General features: G+C 21.9%; 4 protein-coding genes across 4 annotated transcripts in view; 2 read left to right on the top strand and 2 right to left on the bottom strand.

The window, feature by feature from the left end:
* The window catches only part of LOC129605307 (anoctamin-5), a 93,559-nt gene extending 91,247 nt beyond the window's left edge, over positions 1-2,312 (bottom strand). Inside the window, exon 1 of the mRNA XM_055514983.1 lies at positions 2,008-2,312. The gene's annotated coding sequence lies outside the window, so the exon portion shown is untranslated. The remainder of the gene's footprint in view (positions 1-2,007) is intronic.
* Positions 2,313-3,278: 966 nt separating this feature from the next.
* Positions 3,279-4,736, top strand: LOC129605302 (deoxyuridine 5'-triphosphate nucleotidohydrolase). Its single transcript, XM_055514976.1, has 3 exons — positions 3,279-3,611; positions 3,707-3,890; positions 3,942-4,736. The coding sequence occupies exons 1-3, from the start codon at positions 3,484-3,486 to the stop codon at positions 4,104-4,106; spliced, it is 477 nt and encodes a 158-aa protein (XP_055370951.1). The 5' UTR covers positions 3,279-3,483; the 3' UTR covers positions 4,107-4,736.
* Positions 4,737-5,376: 640 nt separating this feature from the next.
* LOC129605301 (putative uncharacterized protein DDB_G0268234) lies at positions 5,377-7,185 on the top strand. Its single transcript, XM_055514975.1, has one exon. The coding sequence runs from the start codon at positions 5,508-5,510 to the stop codon at positions 6,666-6,668; it is 1,161 nt and encodes a 386-aa protein (XP_055370950.1). The 5' UTR covers positions 5,377-5,507; the 3' UTR covers positions 6,669-7,185.
* Positions 7,186-13,689: 6,504 nt separating this feature from the next.
* Positions 13,690-24,166, bottom strand: LOC129605334 (fatty acid hydroxylase domain-containing protein 2-like). Its single transcript, XM_055515025.1, has 4 exons — positions 23,261-24,166; positions 14,806-14,981; positions 14,265-14,734; positions 13,690-14,055 (listed from the first exon to the last, which is right to left on the bottom strand). The coding sequence occupies exons 1-4, from the start codon at positions 23,388-23,390 to the stop codon at positions 13,887-13,889; spliced, it is 945 nt and encodes a 314-aa protein (XP_055371000.1). The 5' UTR covers positions 23,391-24,166; the 3' UTR covers positions 13,690-13,886.
* Between the last annotated feature and the right edge of the window lie 1,257 nt (positions 24,167-25,423).

The following is a 25,423-nucleotide window of genomic DNA, read 5'->3' as shown; positions in this document are numbered from 1 at the left end:
AACGTACAACCATTCATAGAGAGACGCACTCAAAACAAAAAAAAATAAACTCAAAAAGAATAATGGTAACATAAAACAAAAAAAAACAGAAATTAAATAGACAACAGCAATAAAAATCTATATACAAGGAACAAAAAAAAATACCAACAAAAAAAGTAAAAGTTTGAATTTCGAATTTAATTTCAGAAAATGATGTCACGGTATAAGTATAACAGCAAGCCATAAGTATAACCCAATATTCAATATTAAATTTCTTTTTTTTTTTTTTTTGTTTTTTCTTCTTTTTTTTTTTTGAGAAACATGATATCCAATTTATTTTATTAATATATTATTAACTTACTAAATTTTACTTACATAGGCTAGAATATACTTTTTTAATAAAATATTTTTCAATTAAGGACAAAAAAAAAACAAGTAAAAATAAAAACCACCGACCGGATAATAATTACATAGTAAATAAAATATGTACAAGTGTGTGTGTAAGCAATAAATATTTAATAAAAAAAAATTGGAAATAATAACTTTTAATGCATTTTGTCCAAAATAATTTTTGTTATCACAAAACAATTTTAGTATATATATTTATTAGATAACAATAAAGTAATAAATATTATTAAGTATATAACAGTTATGTTGAACCTATATTAGTAATATTAAGTATATATAGGCAAAAATTTAGTGTCCAATATAAATTTATTGCCAAAATAATAATACAAATATTTAACCAAAAATATAGCTTGTAAGTAAATTGTCCAACATTTAACCATTAATTTTAACCTATATTAAGTCTAACCTATGTGTATAACAAAATATTAATTTTTAAATATTATTAAATGTTTAACTTAAAGATATTTATCTATATATTTATTTTGTTGTACAATACTATTAAATACTATAATATACTTAAAATATAAAACTTCCCTCAAGAACAATAAGAAGTAGGTTAACTTTTATACCGCATTATATATGTATACCTAGAATATAAACCAAACTATATTGTTACATATTTTATCCGGTTCCTATACAATTAAACGCGATTACAAAATTCCGGTTCATATATGTATACTTAATAGAAATTTAGTTAATATAATCGCGCAAAAAAAAAGAACTAGTTAGTCAATACTTAACTAAAATTAAGTTGAAATGTAGGAGCTGTTTTATAATTGATATCTTTACATATGTACATACATAGATATTTACATAAAGTTAACGCCTAGGTGTATTAATACAAAATATAAAAATATTCTAAATAACACGGTTTCTATATTCTTATACATATATATATATATATATATATATATACTATTAGTATGTCAATATATGTATATTTGTAGAATTATACTAAAAAGAGATATCCCCAGGAAAAATCTATTTGCAACTCGCCCATAGAACTATGGAGTAAAAAGGTAAAAAAAAAACAAGATTTTTATTATTCAATATTAAATTCAAAGAAAACAAAGTTGCCTTTTTGGTTTCAAAATTATAGAGTTGATCAGAAAATAAATATAAGTAAAAAAAAAAAATAAGTTATTTATTTAAGATTTTCAAAACACATACATACATATATAAATGTTGGTAGGTATGTTATGTATATAATATTGTGGAATGTAAAAGTGAATAACACGTTGTCAAAAGAATTTTCTGTTATTAAAGAAGGTTAAAATAAAATTTTCTTTTTATAACTTTCTTTTTTTCTTGTTTTGGTTTTTTTTTTTTATGATTATTATTACAAATATACGTTTTATTATTTTATTTTATTTTGCGTTAATTTTTAACACACTTTTTCTAATTTTTTTCATGTATTTTTGCTGTTATTTTGGAAAATTTATTCCATTGTTGTATTTTACTACTCTTTTTACGTTTTATTAAGGTAGGTTAACTATAACTTTATATTTTTTCGCAGATATGAAGGTATGTAGGTAAGTATACTGTAGTGGGAACCTTATGATTTACTTTTTATTATTTTTTTTTTTTTTTGAGAATTTTTTTCTTTATCCTTTTACTTACATTTTTGCTTTTGATATTAAATTATTTTTTCACACAAAATATACTAATATTATTGGATATTATAAATTATAAAAAACAAAAATAATCATTAAATAATTAAATGGAAGTAAATAAAATTAATAAATAAATTTGTTTGGTTTTTTTTCAATTTTTAAATATGATTTTTGAGCAACTAAATTACACACTTTTATAACACTTAATTTCTATATTAATTTTTTTTTTGTTTTAGATTTTTCCAAATATACTCAAATTTCTCTTTTTTTTTTGTAATTCAACTCTCTGTATAATTTATTTTCTTTTTTCTATGTTAAGTAAATAAGAAAAAATATGTTTTGTAAAATGAAAAAAAAAAGAAGAAAAAAAACACAAGAGTACCCGATACAAATACAAAAAAAAATATACGGTTAAAAGAATGTAAACGACCGGATGTTTACAATTTTATTTTTATTCAACAGTAAACTTATTCACTGCAGCAAGATGACAAGACGACTGACTTTCAAAATTTTCCGAACATCATTAATGTTAAAAAATATTTCATTTTTGTACTAAATTTTGTTTTTTTTTTTTGTGTATGTTTGTCAGCATTTTGATATGTCAAATTTGATACATATGGTATTTTTATATACACACATAAGTGAAATGTTATTCTTTTTAATATATTCGTTTTTTTTATTGTCAATATGATTTTTGACAATTCTAAAATGTATATGAATCGTTAGCAACATTTAGGTTTTTATGTAAACGAAGTAAAATTGTTTGAGTATAAAACACAGCTGACACATATTTTGTTATGTCAAGATATAGCGTAAATTTGTATTTGACATTGATAATGAATACGGTAAAATTTTATATAAGTAGTGTTTTTACTGTATCTAATATAATATAATAAATAGATAGATACAATACAAAATTTGTCATTCTAAAAAAATAAAAGGGTTTTATTTTCAGTTATTTAGCATTTAATTTAAATCTAAGTAATTTAAATCGAAAATAATTATTAATTCTAATAACTTTTTTTCTGCAGCATCATCTCGTAAAAATACAATTTTTATTCCAACTTTGAGAAATAAAGATTAATGGTTTTTTTTCAGATATTTAAAAATATAGTTTTAGAAAATATAAAAGGAAAACTTCAAAAATACACATAATTAATTATAGAATGTTACATAATTAGAATATTGGAACATTAAAATAATAATATGTCATATGCTTCTCTCAACGGTAATACTTTTTCTTAAAATAAGTGAAGAACGCACTTCGTCATTAGTGTTCTTAGTTTGAAGGTCGTAAATTGAATTTTTACCGGGCGGTATAAAATAAATAAGATTGTACGCGGTTTTTTTGCGAGTTTTTGGCGCAAAAAACCGCTTAATAGTGTACATATATAAAGAGGTAATATTTTTCGATTGAACTTCATTTCATTTATTATTGTTCCGAGCGTCACACTGAAAATATCATTCAAAAATTACTTTTAAAATGGTCGTAGAAAAGTGTATATTACGTTATGCCAAATTAACTAATAATGCTTTTGCTCCCGTTAAAGGATCAGCTAAAGCGGCAGGATATGATTTAAGAAGTGCCTACGACTGTGTTGTTCCAGCACGGTAAATATTACATTTTTATTTTACATTTTACTTTTATTGATTTTGCATAACTTTCACATTTTTGTTACACCTTATTTTATTCGTTTTGCTTCTAGTGGAAAGTCATTAGTAAAAACTGATCTACAAGTTCATGTTCCAAGTGGATCTTATGGAAGGGTAGCACCTCGATCAGGATTAGCAGTTAAGAATTTTATAGACGTTGGTGCTGGTGTTGTTGATGAGGATTACAGAGGAAATTTAGGAGTTGTATTATTTAATCATTCGGACACAGATTTTGAAGTAAAAATTTCGAGATACTTAATGTAAAAATATATAATTTTTTTTTTGTAGGTCAAAAAGGGGGATAGGATCGCTCAGTTTATCTGTGAACAAATATTTTATCCAGAACTGGTTGAAGAAGAATCTCTTGATGAAACTGAACGTGGTGAAAATGGTTTTGGTTCCACTGGTGTGAGTGGAGACGTCCCAGAGAAAAAATCTAAAATAGAAGAGTAATACCTTTTTTTTATATACATAAGTATAAAATATTAATGTTAAAAGCACCAAACGTCTACAAACTAAGGAAAAGTGAAACTAAAAGTATTAATTTCTTGTCGATTGTTCCTACTGGTTAATAATAAACTGACAATTTTTATAAAATTGTTAAAAATAGTTATATTCTGTTAGATTTAATTTGTCTAAATCATGTACAACCTATTGATTATATGGGGAAAATTAATATGTTAGTGCCATTTAAGTTTTCCAGAAAATGTAAATTTCTTGTTTCCAATGTTGGAATATTTAAATTTGTGTCTTAAACTCTTGGTGAAAACTGATACATAAGTACTTGGCTAAGAAATTGTAAATTAAGTAGGGCAATACGTTATTAGGATTACCAAAAACTTCACAAAATCAAAACTGAAATTTTCAAGACTAAAATTTATTTGAAAATAACTTGTTTAAAAATAAATACTTTTGTTAGTTGAAAACACGCAATTCAAAATTTAATTTTGGGAAGTTATACATATCTTATATATAATACAAATTTTATATATTAATTATAACAAATTTTTACTTGGTCAGTTTAACCAAAATTTAAAAAACCAACATTCAGTACTTAACAATTTATAAACAAACAATAGTCAGCTGTAAATTTGTTGAATTTGTACAAGCATTAATATGTCAGATAAGTAAACTAGAATATATGCAGCAAAAACATTACCGAATTCACAATAGTTCAACTAAAAATATAAATTCAACACATTACTTATTCACAATATGCCCGACGTTTTTATGAAAAAATTCTAAATGAATCTCTTTCTTATAATCATATATTTGCCTGAATATAATCATATGAATGAATATAGCTTTGATTTTTTTTAGTTTTATATCGTTTTAGTTACTGGATTTCTAAGCTGATAATATTAATATGATGTTATAAAAGTTTTGTCTCAGTTTCATATCTAGGTTCAAAACTTAAATGTGTCAAAATGTAAAATCTAGAAATGTAAGATTTAAAAATTAAATGTTATAGATAGTAAAGCTTTTAATTAGTTGAAAAAAAAGTGCAGCTTTTAAATATCTAAGTTCATTTCATGATAGGTGAGATTTTCAGTTTTTCTATTCTTTGTAATTTTATTATTGTGAATACACAGGTTTTTACTTAACAAATGCCAAAATATTCCACTCAATTTTTGACATTCCACTTGGAACTTTTTGAATTTTGCTCAAGTTTTTTTCGGTTTGTTGTTTTCCATTAAGTGGAAGTGGAGCTTTCAGTCGTTTTGTCTGTCAGACATAACTAAGTAGTGAAAGTATTTTTTTTATTTAATTTTGAGTATAATGTTTTGCATTAATTAATAAAGAAAAAATTCGCATAATAAAAGTAAACAAAAAATATTAGTGAATTGTGAAAAAATGGAGATACATTTAAATTTGTTTTTATTATGTAATATCTTATTGATATTACCTTGCTTTTCTGAGAATAATCATAGTGCTACTAGTAAGATTGATGAAATAAAAAATTATACAATTAAAAATTCTTTTGCCTCAGAGCTAAAGGAAAATTTTACAATAGATATATTAAAAGAGAAGTTAGCAGAATCGGAAAATGCTACCTCGAAACCTAGTAATATTAAAGCAAGGAAAAAAGTTGAATTAGTCGAAACAACTAATAAAAACACGTCAAACAGCACCATTAATGTCAATGAAAAGAATCTAATGTACAAAAACTTAAATGAAACCATATCAAGGCCAAAAAATTCAAGCGAAAATTCATCGAAACATTCTGTAGAAAGCATACAGCAAACTAAATTTAATAAAACTGAAACAAACCATAAAAATTCAACAGAAATTAAAAACAGTTCAAGTGATGGTAAAGAAAAAATTTCTTCCACTACAATTAAAACAATTCTGAATAAAGAAAAAAATACAACAAAGACTAATTCACAAACGATTAACCTTGAAGGTGGAAGCGAAATTCTTTTAAATAGCAATAATAAAAGTTTGGTAGATAACAAAAAGAATTTAAAAGTTAATTCTACAAAGTTAAATCCAATTTCTACTTCAACAACTACTATAAATCCACCAGCAAAATCAACTATAGTTAAACCATCTAATACTAAAATTAATTATAATAGCACAATCAATGGGAATACGACGACAAATAACAATAAAGGAATTAGTACTTCAACATCTACATCTACAACAACGTCAACTACGACAACAACAACAACGACGACGACAACAACAACAACAACTCCTAAGCCAAAAAAACCTAAAATAACATATAGTCAAGAAGATGTTCCAGCCATTGGCTTATATGCCAATAAACTTGAGAAAAACGAACATAGTAAATTATCTATTTCAGGTGCAATTGAAGAACCGATTGTTCAGCCAGTTAAAGAAGATTTACATGGAAATCATCGTGATTACATACTTCCAATTGTTGCATTTATATTTGCTGTTCCAATTCTTATGGGTGCTGCTATCATCAGTTATCGTCGTATTAAAGATTACTGGTCAACAAGACATTATAGGCGAATGGATTTCTTAGTTGATGGTATGTACAATGAATGACAAAATACAAAATATCATTATAAGAAACGTAATTCAATTACGAATAATTGTAACGAAAATAGAATAGATGATAAAGGAGAGAATTTTAATTATTTAAAGAAAACATGTCAATTGCCAAATATAATGAAATGAAAGACATTTGAAAAATCAAACTTTACATTATTATCTTTTTTTTTTTTAATATTATTTAATTAGGTTTTGTGAGCGATTGTTGCGGGAAAAATCATTTAAAATGAACCCATTTTCACAAAGTTAATATTATATACATATATGTATAAATATATTTTTCTATAATTTATTATAAAAGAGAATAACTCTTATTATTTACTTATGTTAATTTTTTCTTTCAATATTCATTATACGTCAAAATGATAAAATTTGCAAAGTTCAATTGAAGTTCTTATTGTATTAAAAATTATGATGAACTATTTTAAGTCTAAAATATAATTTGTACATTCCAAATGAAATATTTTTTTCGTTCCTATTTAATAATTATTATGCATGAAAAGTGTTTAATGCCAAATTTTGAAAAGAACTTCTAAAGTAACAATATTTTAAATATTTTTGTAAATTTTATCTAAAAGTATAGTTATTGTGCCTTATTAAAAACAAATCATTTAAAATTTATTTAAAAAAAACATACAACTAAAGTTTTGAGAGTTAATATTACTTTACATCATTGCAATTATTATACTAAATGAATAATCATTTACTTTTTAACAATATTGGTAAAATAAAATTAAGGATTTTTGTGTATATTTATTAATTCAAATACGATAATTTGAATAATGAATTTGATTGATTATTTCTAAAACATTCAATCAAAACAAAATATGCATATTTTATTTATATAGCAAAATTTAATTCTTCCAATTCGTTACATATTTACATGTGGTTGTGTCACGTAATTTGAAATAACTTAAATAAAAAAAGCAAAAAAACTCCTGAAACTACTTTTATTTTGGAAAATACGATTTTCTTCTTTATTTTTTAAATATATTAGTGTTTAGAGTCTGATCACATTTTATAGGCCATCAGAATTCTCAAAACTTTTCTATGTATATTTTATTGTTTTTCTCCGATTAGTAAATTTCAAATACTTAACTTTAAGTTATTATAGTCAAAAAATAAATATTAATTTAAATGAAATCAGCTCAGGATTTTATAATAATTCACAAATAAATCAAAAATTGAATACGTAAATAACAATTAAGAAACAAAAGTAAAAAATTTAAATTAATAAAAAAAATCTAAGTATATAAATAACTCAATCATTTTTTTATATCATTTCACATAATTAAAAATTAAATAATAAAAAATATGAAAATTTATCTTAATATAAAAATGAGAAACATTTAAAATATTTAGCTTGAAATAATGAAAAATTTTTTTTAACTTCACATCCATTAAAACATTTTCTGTTCAAAATTTTCAATTTGATATTAAATTTTATATAACAAATTTTTTTGTAATCGTATAACATTGAGTTTATTTAATTTATAGAAACAATAAAAAGCTTATTCAATTATAATATGATGTTGACCATGTTGAATTCATATGATATTTTTATATTTTTTTTTTTTGTTATAGCAAAAAAATGTTATTAAAGCAATTTTTTTTTTCAATTTAGTCACCCTTTATTAGAGTTTTGTTTTTATTATCATTTTTTATAATATTTTCAACAAAAACAATAATAATAGTAATGAAAACAATTTCGACAAAAATTATTTTAATTTGATTTAAATCAAAAATTTTGTATTTATCGAAAAAAAAATTTAAAGGTGTAAAGTGTTCTGTATGGTGTTCCAAGTTGTTATCTCCATGGTGTTATCTTTGAAAATAATGTCTATACTTTGTTTAATAACATTCATTTATAATAAATAATTCATTTTCACTTTGAAATAAAAGTTAGTCAGCAATGCGGCTTTTTCACACGACACTAAGCCCTAGGTCAAAAAAAAAGGGCCAATTAACAAACCCCGAATCCTCCCTCCAATGGAAAAATTGGCGGAAAACTTCGCCACTAGAAACCAAAAAAAAAAAAAAAATCAGCTGGATCACCGAATGCAATCCACATTTCTTATAAATGGCAACAATTTTGCCGAGGAGGCATCCGATATTTCACCTAGTATGCGTCTTCCCTTCTACATATACGTATTATTAATATGTTAACAAATTTTTTTTATACAAAAATGTACATGTATACATATATAATTTATAGATAAAAATAATGTTGTGTAAGTAATTCAATTTTGTTTATCGAAAAAAAAAAAAACAAAAACCAGATTCATATTGGTAAAATATATTTACTTACGCTTTGATTTTTTTTTATCACCACTCAATTTTTCTCAAAAGTTAAAAGCTTAAAAAATTTATTTTGTTCGCTCTTAATTAAAAGATACAACCTCATTCACATTAATTATGAATATAGAATAATATAGGTGTATATATATAGATATATTGCTTTACTAAAATATTTTTTTTTTTTTCATAAATGACATACGTGTACAAATAAAATTTAAGCTATAAGCTTTGATAATGAAATTGTAGCGTATAAACACATAACTAGAAATATTAGCATGTTCTCAATATACTTACTCTACTTAAAACAAAAAAAAAAAAAGTATAATATCGGTCTACCATGAGCCAACGGTCTGGTTTTTTTTTTTTAACACACACGAACACTATATTTTCGCACATATTTTCGTCCAGAGGAATGTTATTTAAAACAAAAATTGTTTTAGGGTTTCTCATTTCTAAAAAAAAAAACAAAAAAAAATATAATAATAATATGAAATTAATTTATTAAATGCCTAGTGTTTTGTTATTGTTTCTCAAATATGCAATTATAAAAATCTCATTTTTTTTTAATTTTTTTTTAATTTGACGATAAATTTGATGCCGGTACTAGTATCAGCATCAAAAGGCATTTATAAATATGATACAAAGTTAGGTTTTATTAAAATACAATTTATATTTAAAAAAAGTTTTGTAATGGTAAATACATACAAAGTATAAATTTACGTTTTGATTTTAATTTGTTTTCTTTTTTTATTTTTCTATATTATGCAACAAAAAAATTACGTTAGCTTAAAAGGAAAATTGAATATTTGCAAAAACTTAATTTTTCAGAAATTACAATTAACAATTTATAAAAAGTCAAAGAATTATTTATCAGTAATTAAATAAAATTTTGAAGAAATATCAAAGTAAAACAGCATAATTTAGTTTTCCGAATCAGAAGGAACAGGTATTGTATAACCTAAGGTAATTATATAATATGTGTACCTATATTAAATTAAAAAATTCAATTTTGCAAATATTTTTCTTTTTAAGTTGACGAGTTATACACTTTTTATTATTAAAATATCGTGATATTAAAATTTTTGCAATAATATTTATCTAAATTATATAAATAGTTGATTTGTCATAATTTTAATTTATAATTTAATTGAAAGTTAAAAAATTTCATTAAATATTTTAATTGCATATTAAAGAAAATGTATAAAATTTATAATAACACAAAATGTAGACTCAATACAAATTTGATATAAAATTTATGATGAATTTTAAGAATTTGTTTTAATTTATAACATTTCATCACAAAAACTATTATTATTTTCCTATATTCAACAAAATTACATATATAATTACGAGTACTATTAAGTATAAAATTTAAATTTTTAAAAAATCATGTCATTCATTTTACATAATATTATATACAATATAAAATAAAGCTGAAAAAATAATAAAATTATTAAGATTACAATTTTTTGTTTATTTTCCAAAAAAAAAAAAAAATTATCAAATAAATCAAATATAATATGAACAAATTAAATAATAATTGTAAATAATTTTATAAACCCTAAAAAAAAATTTATAATGTATAAAATATAAATAATTACTTTATAAAATATGAATTATTGAATAATGTTAGAAATTAAGATAAGAAAAAAATAAAAAAAAAAATAAAATTTTTAACTAGTTTTTTAAGTAATCAAGAAAAGTAAAAAAAAAACCCACAAAAAAAAAAATTAAAAAAGCGCAAAAAAAAAAAATTTATGAAAAACAAAATTTTAATTAAAAAAAAAAAACCAAAATTATTTTCCATTTGTGATAAAAATTTTTTGTAACTTTCAATAATTTTTATTTTATTTTTTCTTTAATTTTGTTTTTTATTTAAATACAATTTTATTTAAAATATTTCAAATTTGGTGAAAGTAATAATTTTACAATTGGTCTTTATTTTTTTTTGTTTATGCGAGAAAAAATAATAAAATAAATCTATTATCGTCCATTAATTGTAATATTAATTATAATTATATATTTAGAAAATATTTAAGAAAATATCAGTAAATTTGAAATAATAAAATTTTCGTATTAAATAGGAATTATTAAAAAAAATATTTGTCAATAACATTGTAAAAAGAATTCATTAATTGTAAATGAAATTTTAACAATCCATTTTTTTTGATTTAAAATAGTATTTTATTAATAAATTGTTAATATTTTGTTTATTTGCAAATTAAATTTGAAAAATTATTTTAATTTTCTTATATTGTTTACTATTTCAGAAGATTTTATGAAATAAAATTTGGCTGCATCATTAATTAATTACAAATTTTTTATTATTAATTTTTCTAATTCAAAAATTTTTAACAAAAAATATATTAATTAAATAATGTAATGAAAATAATATGATAAGTGCCAAAAATGAATTCTTCCAATAATTGTCCCACTATATGTATAATAATTTCAAAAATTAATTTTGTAATAATTGAAATTTTGAATTTTTTCAAAATAATACGTGTAGTTATTTTATTTACTTAAAATGGTAGAAGCATTCGATCTAACTTCTTATCATGAAATTGAATGTACTTTATTTTCATTTCAAAAGAAATTATTGATTAAATAGTAATCATTTTTAATTAATAAATCTCTTTATTTTTTTTGTCAAAAAATTTTGTATAATTTTAAAATAATTTTTAAACACCCATACATTTTTAATCAAAGAACTATTGTAATAATTTTGGAATTTAGTACATATATTTTTTTCTATTTTAATTAAATCCTCAATAAACACAAATAAACAAATATGAAAATTATAATTGTTTATAAAAATTTCTCGAAATTTATAACTATGCGATAATTCATTGAAGAATTTTGTAGATTAAAATTTTTTTTTTTAATTTTCTCTAAATGCATAGCAAAATAATTTTTATTAAGAATGTGCCAAGTCACAAAAAATTTTTTTTAAAGAAAAAAAAAACAATTAAGTTTATATTTGTTTTACTTTATACACGAAATCCAACATAGATAATTAAAAAAAATATTTAGTTTTCATTTTATTATATTTTTTAAATGCAGCATTTTGTTCGTGTGTAATATAGAATGTGTTTACTTACATTTTTGCAATCCGTTTACACCATAATTTTTAATAATTTAATTAAATTCAATTGAATAAATACTATCAGTAATGTTTATATTTATTATAAGTATATGAATAATTTTTTGTATTTATAATTGCGAATTTTTAAATGGTTTAATAGTATGATATATTTTGAATTCGTTAAAATACTTACATAAATGTTGTTATTCAGAGGATTATGCATTAATTTTTTTTTGTTTTTTTGCAAAAGTATTATAAAGAAATAAATAGCAAATCTAAATGTTTGATTTGACCTAATCTAATATATATAAGTAAATCATTCGATATCACGGTGTTATTTTGAATGCGAGAATAGAATTTAATTAATAAATTGAATATATTTTTGATTAATATTGAATAAATTTTATTAATGAGCAAAACATTTGATTTTAATGCTGTTCATTGTTATCATTTAAAAAAAAAAAACTAATCTCTAATTTTGAAAGATTCAATTACAGAGTGAAAAAATTAAAATTAAAATTCCAAATAAAAAATCTTTAATTTGTAATTTGATACGAAATTTTATATACATTTATACTTTTTGGCAATTTATGTTAAAATTTACACTGTACGTACATATTATGTGAATTAAAATAATATATACATATATAGAATATATAAATTTTTTACATAAAATTAGAAATTTAATAACAAAAAGACCGCATTTTTTTCAATAATTTGTTGATTGTAAATATTATACATTCTAATTGTTTATTTGCACTTTCGAAATGAAATTTATTTTATTATAAACAAACACCTTAATGTATATTTTTTTTTGTCTCAATTTTTATTATTATTTTATAATCAATATTTTATATTTTATGAAAGCATTAAAAATTATTAAACTTTAATAATTAATAAATATTAGAAATAATATAAAGAACTATGTGATTTTAAAATTCAAATATTGATGCGAAGCAATATATTAAGAAAAAATAAATATTTTGTATTTGTATATTAATTTTTTTTTTCTTTTAATTTAATTATGTAATTATTATTATTCGTTTATATTTCTTTCAAATTCAATATTAATTATTTTTTTATATTAAATTTTAAAAAGTTATTATATTAAAATAAAATAATTATACTTTGAAACAATAATATAGTTTTCTATTTTGTATTTTTAGTTCTTATTTAAAAATTGTTGGCCATATTTCGTTTTTGAATTGGTCATCGTTCAAGAGTCCAAGTGGGAACCCAAGAATAAACGAAACTGTTGAAAAGAACGAAACCTCTTATTGCATTCGAATATTTGAAAATGAAAGTTATCAACCTTATACAATTAGAAAAAAAATTGTAGTTGAAGAATCTCAATCAAAAAGAAAAATTTAATCATGCAATAAAATTTTATTTTAAAATGCGGTCTGAAAATCGTTTTTAAAGTTGTAAGCGATTTTAAAATTAAAATAAAAGATTCGGTTCGGAATTTCAAATCGTATATTCATAAATTAATATTAATGGGTACGTATTGCTCTAAAGTGACTGCACACGATTATGTCGTTTTTTTTTTGATGCAAAAGACAATATTAAAACGAACAGAATATTCAAGGACCTAGATATATATTTGTGTTTATTATAAAGTTTTTTAAAAATTAAAGAAATATAATTTCAAAGTTTTCTTAAAAAAAATTTATTAAAAGTAATACAAATAATAAAATTTGCATATTTATATTTTTAACAATATAAATCATAAAATAGGCTAAATTAAATCACATATTGTTTTCTATAAAGATAAAAAATATCAAAAGTTTATGTATTCATTCATAATTAAAAATTTTTTTTACTAAAATTTATGATGATTTTTCTTTGGTTTCTTCATTATTATCTGGGCACCAAGATCGTGGCGGTGTTAATCCAAAATAAGTGATATTTCGTTTATAAGCAGAAGTTTTTTTGAACATATCATTAGTTCCATGCAAGTGATCTAAAATACCCAATACTCCGAAACAATTTGTGAATCTAAAAATTATTTGTATATTTAAGTAAATTTTAATGATTGATTAAACTATTTTTACTATATATTTTCATAATTTATATTTTAAAATTATACATTATAGAATTTATCAAATTTTCATTTTAGATAATAAAAATATAATTGAAATCAATTCAAGATTTAGATACTTTTGAGAATTACAATAAACAATAAATAATATGCAATTAATACTTACTTCAAATGATGAAAATCATGTGCTTCAGGACTAGGCAAAAATGGTAAATGATATCCAGAATGTGAATTTAACGTATTCATATATGCCATACAGAACCAAATGCATGCGGTAATAATATGACTTTTCATTATAAGTACACCTATAGCTGGCGGTACTAAATTACTGAATATATGTTCAATTGGATGACAATAAATTGCTGTAACTGCTATTGGTGATGTCCATTCATGATGTTGTTTATGAATATATTTATATACATTTTTATTGTGCAATAATCGATGTGAATAATAAAATCCAATTTCTTCAATTATTACAAAGAAAAATATATCAAATACAATACGATGAAATGTTGGTAATATATAAATTGATTGATTATTTGAATCTATAACACCACGTAATTTTAAAAGATGATACGATAAATAAGCAAATGGAAAACCAATAACGATTTGATTAAAAAGTACTTGTAAGATGATCTAAAATTTGAAAGTTAATATTAAATTATTATTATACTTTTTTATTATACAATTATTATTCATTATCCTACTTTAAATAATCGTGTTAAATCTACTGGTTCATTTGTTCCTGGTTGAATTTTATATTTTCGTAAGAATTTTGGACGATTTGTTATATCCATAAATGTGAAAAATGATCCGAAGGTCCAATATACGAAAAATGTTAAAATAGTAGAGTAATAAACCCAAAGGTTGAATGGATCATCTCCTGAAATGATAAAAAAAAATTTTATGAATGGATTTTTAACTAATTTTATGTATTTTACAATTTTATTTAAATTAGAATTGAGATTTTTTAATAATTCGTATGGTCTATAGTAAATTAGAAAAGTTTGATAGCTTTTGCTTTTTTCAGGGTTAAAATTTCGAAAGATTTAGCGGTTAAAAAATTGTTAACAACTTTTACTTATACGAATTATTTAATTTTCTTTTACGTAAATCAGAAATATCTTTCATTTATATTTAAATAAATTTAATATAATATAGTAATTTAATATAGTAAATTTTAATTTTTTTTCTTAACAATATTAATTTTGAGTCAGAACGTAAAACGTAATCGATTTTGTGACTATTATTTCCAAAAAAAAAATTCTGTTAACGTCATAATTGTAGTAATTCCTTTAAATAACTATGCGGTTTTATTATTCAACCTTGTGTTTAATTAAAACAATTGAAAATTGTTATATACACGTAAATAGGAAATTTGCAAAATATTCAACTGCATAGTACAAATATTGTGGTTTGATAAACGCTTAACTATTTATTTTTTATTTAACTAGGGCAATAATCAGAATTAGATCTTCGAAATTTAAAGAAACATAAATCATTTAAAATATTCAAAATTTTGATAGAAAGTTCCCTACAGCACATATTTTATATAAGTAGCACTTTCATCCCCCTTTTCTGTTTTTCTATAAACATCTGTGACCGAAAGTTATTCAAAACTATCTAATACAATTTTCGTTTGTTTGTTTGTGGAATACAAAACAAATTTTAGAATCACATATGGTAATGAAATCATTTATTTTTTTTTTTTATTTATAGAGTTAAACAATATAATTATTCATATATATTAGTCTAATTATTTGTTTATTCAAAATTATACATTATAAATTGAATAAAAAGCATTTCAATCAAATTAAATGGATTTAAAAGTATAAATATAGGATATTTTGTAGAAGGTGATAATTGAAATGATTTACTAAATAACGCGAATAAAATAGAGAATAGAAATCACAGATACACTATAATATATAGTGGATAGGTTGAGACCAAACAATGCGTACATATAATGAATGTGATAATTTGTAAAATTTTTCAAAATAAATCTAGCTAGTTAAATCTATAATATTTACTATTAGTATATTATTATTTATAATTTTTGTAATTAACAATTCGATGTTAAAATTTAAAATATGGTTAACATTATAGCAATTTAACTAATATGTACATATGGAGCAATAATTATACGGAGTTTTTCTTAATAAATTAACTTGTAAGATTATACTTATGCATTTTGTTTTGAAAAACTTCAACTACTCGAACCCAAACATTAATTATTTGAAAAATTAATACAAGAAAATAATGAATTTGTATTTGTATAAATTTTGTCATATTACAATATTAAAGCTTACAACTTATTGTGAATTTAATTTAAATTTAAAATAAATTGCATGCTTAAAGGCGAAAATGATATGTAGTATTTTTTATTGTTCTTTTACATTAGAAATTTTACTTGGCATTATGGTTAAATTTTATATTTAAGGTGAATAAAATAATATTGTAATATGTTGTATAATTTAGTTATATAAACAGGTTATATAATTACAAAATTAAATAAGATTTTTAAATAAATTCGTTAAGGTATGTAAATATGAATGGTTTTGCTTCTATAGAATTGCCTAAAATATGTTGCATATCCGTTGTGTTATGTTTTTGAAATAGTATTATTACATTTATGAAAATAACTAGCCTAGCTGGTAGCTACTTTATCCATTTCCAAAGGTAGTAGCTTGAGCGAAGAAGAAAATGGGAAAATTTAGAAAATTCTTCTTCAAACAATATCAAAATTTTAAATAATTGCCGTGTTGTTTGAATTTCAGAAAACCGCCCTAAAATAATAGTTGGACGTTGAAATAAGATAAATCTATAATATGATAAAAAAACCATTTTGTTACAATTTCAATCAGAATATTTTAAAAATTAATATTTATTTAAAATATCCTATAATTTTAATTAAAATATTCTAAAATACAAACTTATTCTACGTTACTTAACTCAAATACCTGAATTGAAAGTAAGACCATTTCAGAAGTCAGAAATTTAAATTTTCGCAATTAATAAGTAAATGCATTAAATCACAACATGACTGAATGCCGAAAAAGAAATGAACTATACAGTATTAGCGTCAATATCAGATCTTATCTTAATTACACATTCACCCTTTACACACTTTTGATTTATAGTAATTTTTTTCATAAACTACATTGTGATTCGAGATCATCTCTTTTTCGAGTCTAGTCCAATTCTAAAAATTAACACAAAACATATAAAAAATAACTCTATACAAATTGTAAAATAGTTAGTACAATTATCCAAAATATTTGTATTAAATAATTTTTTATTAATTTTAAATACTCATTTCCATTTATGCTATTAAGTGATATATATGTACGCATATATCTATATATTACTACTGAAATGAATTCTTAAGTGAATGAACTTTATGTTATTAAGTATGTACCTATACTATAAGTATATTTTGATTATTGACACAAATCTTAAAAGTAATGCCATGTTGATAATAATGAATTTTATGTAATAAAGCAATAAAGCACGAGTTGTCAATTGTCATTTATCAACATTTTTCTTTGATTACTGAAAAATTACAAAACAAAATTAAATTTATTTTTTTACAAAAATATAATAAATAATTTGTGTGTATGTATGTTTATATATGTAGATACTTAATTAGATATTTGTACTTTTATAGTCTAATAATTTTAATTGTGATAATTATTCTTTGTTTTGGTTCTATTTTTAATGATTCACTGATTACAGGCTATCATCAAAATATTTTATTTTAAAAATATGAATGAAATTATAAAAACATTTTTTATATCATAGTTAAATCTTTTTGAAATTTACTTGTCCGTAATCATGTGGCCATTAGAACGTGTCATCATACTAATATCAAAGTTCCTTAAGTATAATTACTTTAATTGACTTTGTACACTCTTCTAGCGCATAGTTGCAAATGATTTGGGATTTTAGAATTAGAAGTAGATAAATTTTACTCATAAAAGGGCAAATGAACATTAACTGGTTATCTATTACAATAATAACTAACAAACAGACAGAATATGTTCTGTCAATGAGCTTTGTTTCAGTTGAAAATCAAGATCAGATGGCACTAGTGTTACATATTTTACAATTTAGTCAAAATGGGGTTTATGAAATAGACATTTTTAAGCTTTAACTTATATGAATTAAATTCTGAACTGAAAATCCATAAGGTGCTACTGCAATTTGGATACAGTTAGGAAATATGCTTGTTATAATATGAAATGATCACTTGTTTTTATAAAAATGCATAGCTAAAACTTGCAATTTATTGCAAACAAAAAATAATAATATTCCTGAACAATAAGTACATATTATATATTCTACAGTCATTATTTAACTAACCATATTGTAAATGCTTTTTGAATTGAACTTGAATGAAATTGTTATCATAAATAAGTAGCAAAATTATTGTATCATTTAGGTATATATAGGAAACATGCAACAATTCAAATAATTTTCTGACTGATCATTTACGTAAACTTAATTTATGTGATTTTTTAATTTAAGTAAAAAAAAAAAAAAAACAATTTTCAATCAAACCAATGATATGTAAAGTAGCACTTTTCCCTTGAACAAGTAAAAATATTGCTTTTATAGTCAGTCTACAACATATGTAATTTAAATTACTCTTAAGTAATTGATTGATACAGCAAAATATATCAATTTGTTACATACCTTTGGGATTGGACGGTTATATTAATGAGTTAAGATAATTATATTTTTTTGATGGCATGACATTTACTGTTACCTTTTCACTTGTACAGAAACTTGAAAAAAATTACAGTTTCGGGAATGTAAGGCGTCGAAAATTCATGTTTTACAAATTTCGAGTGTTGATTTTTCTGGAGATGGAAGAAAATTTTTAATTTTCAATTGTTCTGTGCCGCTATGGAATTAGCATATCGCTACTTTTCTACGTTTACGGAATTTAAAAACTGATTATGCTTACATTACAATAAATAGACAAAAAATTATAATTAAAAGGATTTTGAGAAGGTATAGCTGTTAAAAACGGGAGAGGGGAGGGGGGACAGACAAAATTTTTTTCGATAGAAATAAAATATTTTACTGAAGATCTATTTGTCTATTAAATTTGAGCTTTTTATCTCAAAAGGTGTAAAACTTTTGTGGACAGACACGCGACCAGATAGATGGATGGACAGAGTGAAATTAATAAGCGCTTTTTTTCAATATTTTGTGGAAAAATACTAAAAAGGAAAATAAATTTTATTTTTTTTTTTATGAATCTTAAATTATGATAATATTTACATAAATAATTGACTGAAATATAAGTAATTCATGTACAATTTTAAAATTGTAAAATGGAAAGTATTTGAAATAATGCAAAAAAAATTATAAGTATTTAAGTATATGTATATATACATACATACATGTACAAATAAATATTATAAAAGTTCATTCAAATAATCTTGAGGTTTGGTTTCCAAGTGTTTTTCTTTTCTATTTCTCATCTATTCTCAAAAGATTATTATTGAAAAACAAAAAAAAATTTATTATTGAGCTTTTTTAGCAGAGATAATTTTTCTATTTTTCTTTTCTTTGTTTGTTATATAAATTTCGTACTTTTGTACTTTTATATTATAAACTCTTAAATTTTATAAATATTTAGATTACTTATATATTTAAAAAAACATATTCATGAAAGCGAATTAATTTTAAGAATAAATATATGATGAATAATTTAAATTAGGGAACGATCAATTTGAATATATTTTGGGTTAAATTGTCGGAAAAATAATTAACTTTTATGAATTCCTTAAATTTATTGCAAGGTTTCTAGGAATGTATCACATTACTAGATAGTACTACATTCAAGTGTATTAAAGTCAAATTAAAAAAAATGCACTAAAATGTACTCATAAAAGGTGTATTAAATATTAAGATTATATAGAGCTAGTTGTAAATCAAATGTGTTAATATTATTTTACTTGTTTTACAATATTTTTATTAATAGAAGATATTTTTCTTTTATATACTTACAGCAGTAAATACTACAGAATTCATTAGATTATTTGCCCTATGGTCTCTACATAATTTTTAATTTTACTGTTTGCTTAGTTATTGTTAAAGTTATTACGGTGATTTCTCGCATAATGTTATATTCATTTAAAAAAAAAACTTCATGTAAGTCTCTGAAATTCGAAATACCACTTCCTCACTTTAAGTCATTCAAACCCCGCTAATAGTGATTTTTCTTATAAAGAATTTGACAAAATAAATAATTAATTTTTCTTATACAAAAAATATGTATAACTCGCTTTGAATTATTTCGCTTAAACTCGGAAATTTTCGGTCCCAAAGACGATTTAAAGTGGAAGATTACATTATTTGCTAATACAGGGTGACATAGCGCTTTCCTCGCTTTAATTACAAAAATATTATACTCATCAAGTATATTCATATTCACTCACTTACAATTTATACTCATTAAAATAACAATTAAGCTATTATATATAATTTATGTACATACATTGATTTTATAGGAAAAAGAAAACTATTTAAAGTAGTACTCGTACGTGCAAATAAGAAAATTGTCTAAGTCGAAAAACCCAATTTTTGTCAATTATTAAATATTATTTTTATTAATTGTTTACATTTTACATGTCACTTGCATTACATTTCATTATGCTAAGCATTGATAGGGGGTTTCACACTATAAAATAATTTAAAAAATAAAATACTAAAATATTTAAGTAACACATTATACCAAATAATATGTAAATGTGAAAATGGAAAATTTTTCGATTACATTGTAACTAAATTTTTCATTGTTAATAAAAGTAATAATACTCAGATTATTTGCTTTCATTATATTCATTATTTTATTCTTATATATAATATTATGGAGATTTATTAAAATGAATCATCACTTAATATATAAAATTCATTGTAAGTGAAATATTTGAATATTACTAATTGAATATTTTAGAGTAAATAAAATTACATATTGCATAAATACCAGACTTTCACATAAAATATAATATTATGTAGTATAAGTATATATGTTTAAGTTGTTTTCATATCACTGCAATAAAATATTATATCGCAGCACTTTTTTTGTCTCCTGTGCAGTCTATAAAATTAAAGAGAAATATATAAATGAGCTGCACACATAACTGCGATAATAAACAATTGACATAGAACTTTTAGTATGTATATGGGAAGGAGTAGACTTAAAATTTCGAATTATTATTTGCAAGAATTTCTTATAAGATCTGTAAATATCTAATATAAGGGTTTAAGTATATTGTGTGAATTATAATTAATTAAAAAATTACAAACTGCAATTATTGCACTCTTTTAAAAAATTTGAGCAGTACCTAAAATATCAAAGGGACTGTATTATAATAGTGTTAAGTAAGAATTAAATTGTTAAGAACTACAAATTATATTATTTATAGAGTTACTGAAAATCGCTTATACATATACATATTTACACACGTACAAAGTTCATTAAACCTATTACTCTATATACGAGTATTATGCATACATCGTATAACAAAATATTGAAAATATTGCAAAAATCGAAGAAAACAAAGTACATAAGTTGTATTTGCTATACACTTATTCTACATATAAATATATTTATTTACTATAACTATATTATGTCCTATTACTTATACTCTATAAGCATGCACTTTTTAAGTATTTGTAGTAAATTTTCTTAAATTATTTAAGGTATATTTGAATTACAATAGCTGTTACATACGTGTTTTAAATACTAAAGTGATTTATTTGTGACATGGAGTTGAGTACTCGTCATATACCTATAAATACATATATATATATATGTGTTGCTAAAACAAAGTACATACTTATGTTGCTGAATTATTTACTTCATATTATTTTGATTACTTTCCTATTAAAATAATCATTCAACAAGAATTAAAAATTACTTCTATATATGCATTACTTCTATTAAATATTTATGATACTTTCATAACACTATTGTTAAATTTACAAATTCATGTATTTAATTTAATATTTTTATTTCGAAAGATATTCACCTATATTGCATTTATTTATTGCATTACTACACATTTTTAACATTCGCAATAAGTTTTGTATAATTGAGTATATAAATAATTAAATGTCATATTTTAGCAGTTCTTATAGACTCTATTACTCAATTATTTTTGCCTCATAATTCAAGATGCTTAATTTTAATTTTATGTACCTAATAGTAAATATGTATATCTACATAATTGCTCATTTAAGTATACTTATATACACAAGTATACATAATTAGTATAATTGTATATTATCATTGTTATTAATATAATATAGTTTTCACAATTTAACAAGTATATTTCAAATATTTTTTTCTTTAAATAATTTTGTTCATTAAAACACTAATGTATAAACTATGTTAATGAATACTAATGTTAATTTTTGACAAAAAACACCTGTATAAATTATGTTGAGAAAAAAAAATAAATAAATAAATAATTTTTTTAAGAATATTTCAGAAAATGAACATATTTATATTGAGCTTTCTGTAAGGAAAGTATTTTGTATATAAAAGTGTATCCGAAATTTACACAACAATTTTTGATCTTACTTTCGGTTGAATTAACAGAAAAACTGTTCAAATTGTTTAGTTGTTAATTAATTGCCGCAAAACTACAAAGTGCGTATATAATTATTTTTCGCTTGAGTTAAATAATAAAATTGTGTAGGCAAATTGAATATTTTCAAAAAAAAGAAAAACAGTAGATTTCTCTAATTAACAACAACTAGAGTTATTGGCAAAAATATTATTTTATGTTCCTTGATTTAAATTTTTAAAAAAAACTTGAAAAATTTAAACCATGGAGAACAGAAAGCCAGTTAAATTTTATTAAATAACCAATAAGTAAGTCTTTCTTGCTACATAGCATAAATATCGTATTGATTCAATATACCGATTCGATATTTTTAGTTTTATATTTTTCGATCAAGCCGCTGTTCGATTGTACCGCAAAATCTTTGCCTACAACTACAATACATAATAGTTATTTTCATAATCAGAATATTGACACTGACATTTTAGTTTAACTAACTGTTCTTAATAATATTTAAAATATGACACTGTTATTTCTAAATAAAAAAAATTTATTTTATACAAATTTATTTATTTACCAATTATTGTTAAAAGTTTTTCCCATTTTGTTTGCCAAAAATCACCTGATGCTTCCCAAAAATCACGTATACCTAATAATCTTGTATTATTAATTGTATTATCAAAATAATAAGAATAATCTGTTGCCATTTTTCTTTTTTTTTTTAATAAAACATAAAATTATTATTTTTGCTCTTGTTTATGTCACAAACCAAATCAAGTTACTGTCACAAACAAAATTATTTGAAGAAGGTTACTGTACGAAATGTTCGATTTCTTCAAATTGTAAATTAAATTTTCAATAAAATCAATTAATAATATTAATTCTTATGTACATGCATATTAAATATAATTTGCTGTTTGAATGTTGTATGTATTTTGTAAAGTACGTTTGTAATTATATTTTAGAAAAATTTTATAAGAGATTTTTTGCGTCTTTGAACTTTACGAAATAATTTTATTCTTCTGATTTTCACATTATTTAACTTTTGCCCTCTTATAAATTTGATTTCTCCTTTGTATTTTTGTTGTGTTCTTTTGTTTTTTTTTTTAATAAATAAAAAAATTTTTTTATTGAGATGAATTTTTCGAATTGTAAATAAATTAATTATGCAAAAAAAAAAAATATGAAACACAAATATTTAACTTAGTTCAAAATTTTACCGCTTTAACCCCAACCGGTAAATTAATTATTAAAATTTTTGAAATTTTATTAAGAAAAAAATTAAAAGATGTTATCAACAAAAAGAGAATTTTTTTTAACCTTTTTGACTATTTATGAGCTATTTTTAATTTCCAGTATTAAAAAAAAAAAATTTATTCTAAATAGAATGTAGAAAATTTGAAAACGCGAATTAAAAATAAAAATTCTTCGATTTCATATGAAAGCTGGTTTTTAACTAAACTGCGACGAAGGCAACGACGACTACTTAACTTACTACTACTGAATTGTTTGTGCTGTTGTAAACGATGAAAGTATAGCGAGAAAAAAGAAAAAGAATATAGAAAAAAAAAAAACAGAAAATTGCTTACTCGTTTACTGGAAGAAAGAAATAAATCAAAACAACAAAAACAACAACATTGCACAATATAAAAATAAAAAGCCGTACCAACAAAGCGACTTTATAACTATATAGCCATAATAAAAATATACCTTACATTATTTTACCGATATATATGTATATACATATACACAAGTATGTATAAATTAAAGCAAAAAAAAATAATAATATAGAACAAGATAGAGAAGAAGAAAAATAAAAAATTGATCGCGAAATTATAACGTAAAATGTAAAAGGTACAATGTACAACAAAAAAAAAAAAAATAAGTTAATCAGAGAGGGAGCCTGCGAATTTTAGTAAATAAAACAAGACATGTACAGCACGCTTAATTAAAAAATTGAATTTGTGATTTTTCTTTAACTATGGAATTAAAAAATTTTCAGTTTGCAAATTTAACAGTACGCAGTAGCCCCATCTGTACATAAAAGAGTTAAAAAAACGAAAATAATGCAACAAAAGAAAAACACATTTCCACTTTTAGCTGTAAGAGGCTAGATATAAAAGCTACAAAAGGCTAGATAAGCTGTAAAGGCTAGATATAAATTTTGTTGAATTAAATTTTTTCACCGATTTTAATTTTAACCGCTTTTAATTCTATTCGAAACCATCCTATTAACTATGTCAATAACTCTAAATATCAATTTAAAATAAATTAATATGTTTGTGAAGTAGCACAATTGAAAACATTTTGTTTGAAAAAACAATGCTCATGTATAAATTTGTATATCATAATTATTGCATACCTCCAGGATAAAAAAAAGATTAAAAAAATATTTTTTGTAAAAAAGAAAAATGGTTTTCAGATAACGGTTAATATTAACGGCCGTTTTATCTTTGTAACATTTGCCGGAACAGCAGGAAATGAACCAAGTTTCTATATTTAGACATTTTGCGAAATTTTTGTTTCGAAACAGTAAATTGTTAAAAAAAAAATCATTTTTGTGATTTTTACTGGCGAAAACTTTTGGAGGGTCCTCCAATCAAAGTTGAGAAGACTTCTAGATACAGAAAAATTTCTAGAGAGAGAAAAATTTCTCAAGAAATCCTATTAAAGTAAAGGTTGTAGTAATTTTCTAAATGAACCAACGAACGGACGGATAGGATAAAAATAACTATTCCAG

This window comes from Condylostylus longicornis, unplaced genomic scaffold (genome assembly GCF_029603195.1).
Source record: "Condylostylus longicornis isolate FDR11 unplaced genomic scaffold, ASM2960319v2 ptg000013l, whole genome shotgun sequence".
Classification (NCBI taxonomy): Eukaryota; Metazoa; Arthropoda; class Insecta; order Diptera; family Dolichopodidae; genus Condylostylus; species Condylostylus longicornis.
Note: the sequence above shows the minus strand (reverse complement) of the source record. Positions and strands in the feature narration are given on the sequence as shown.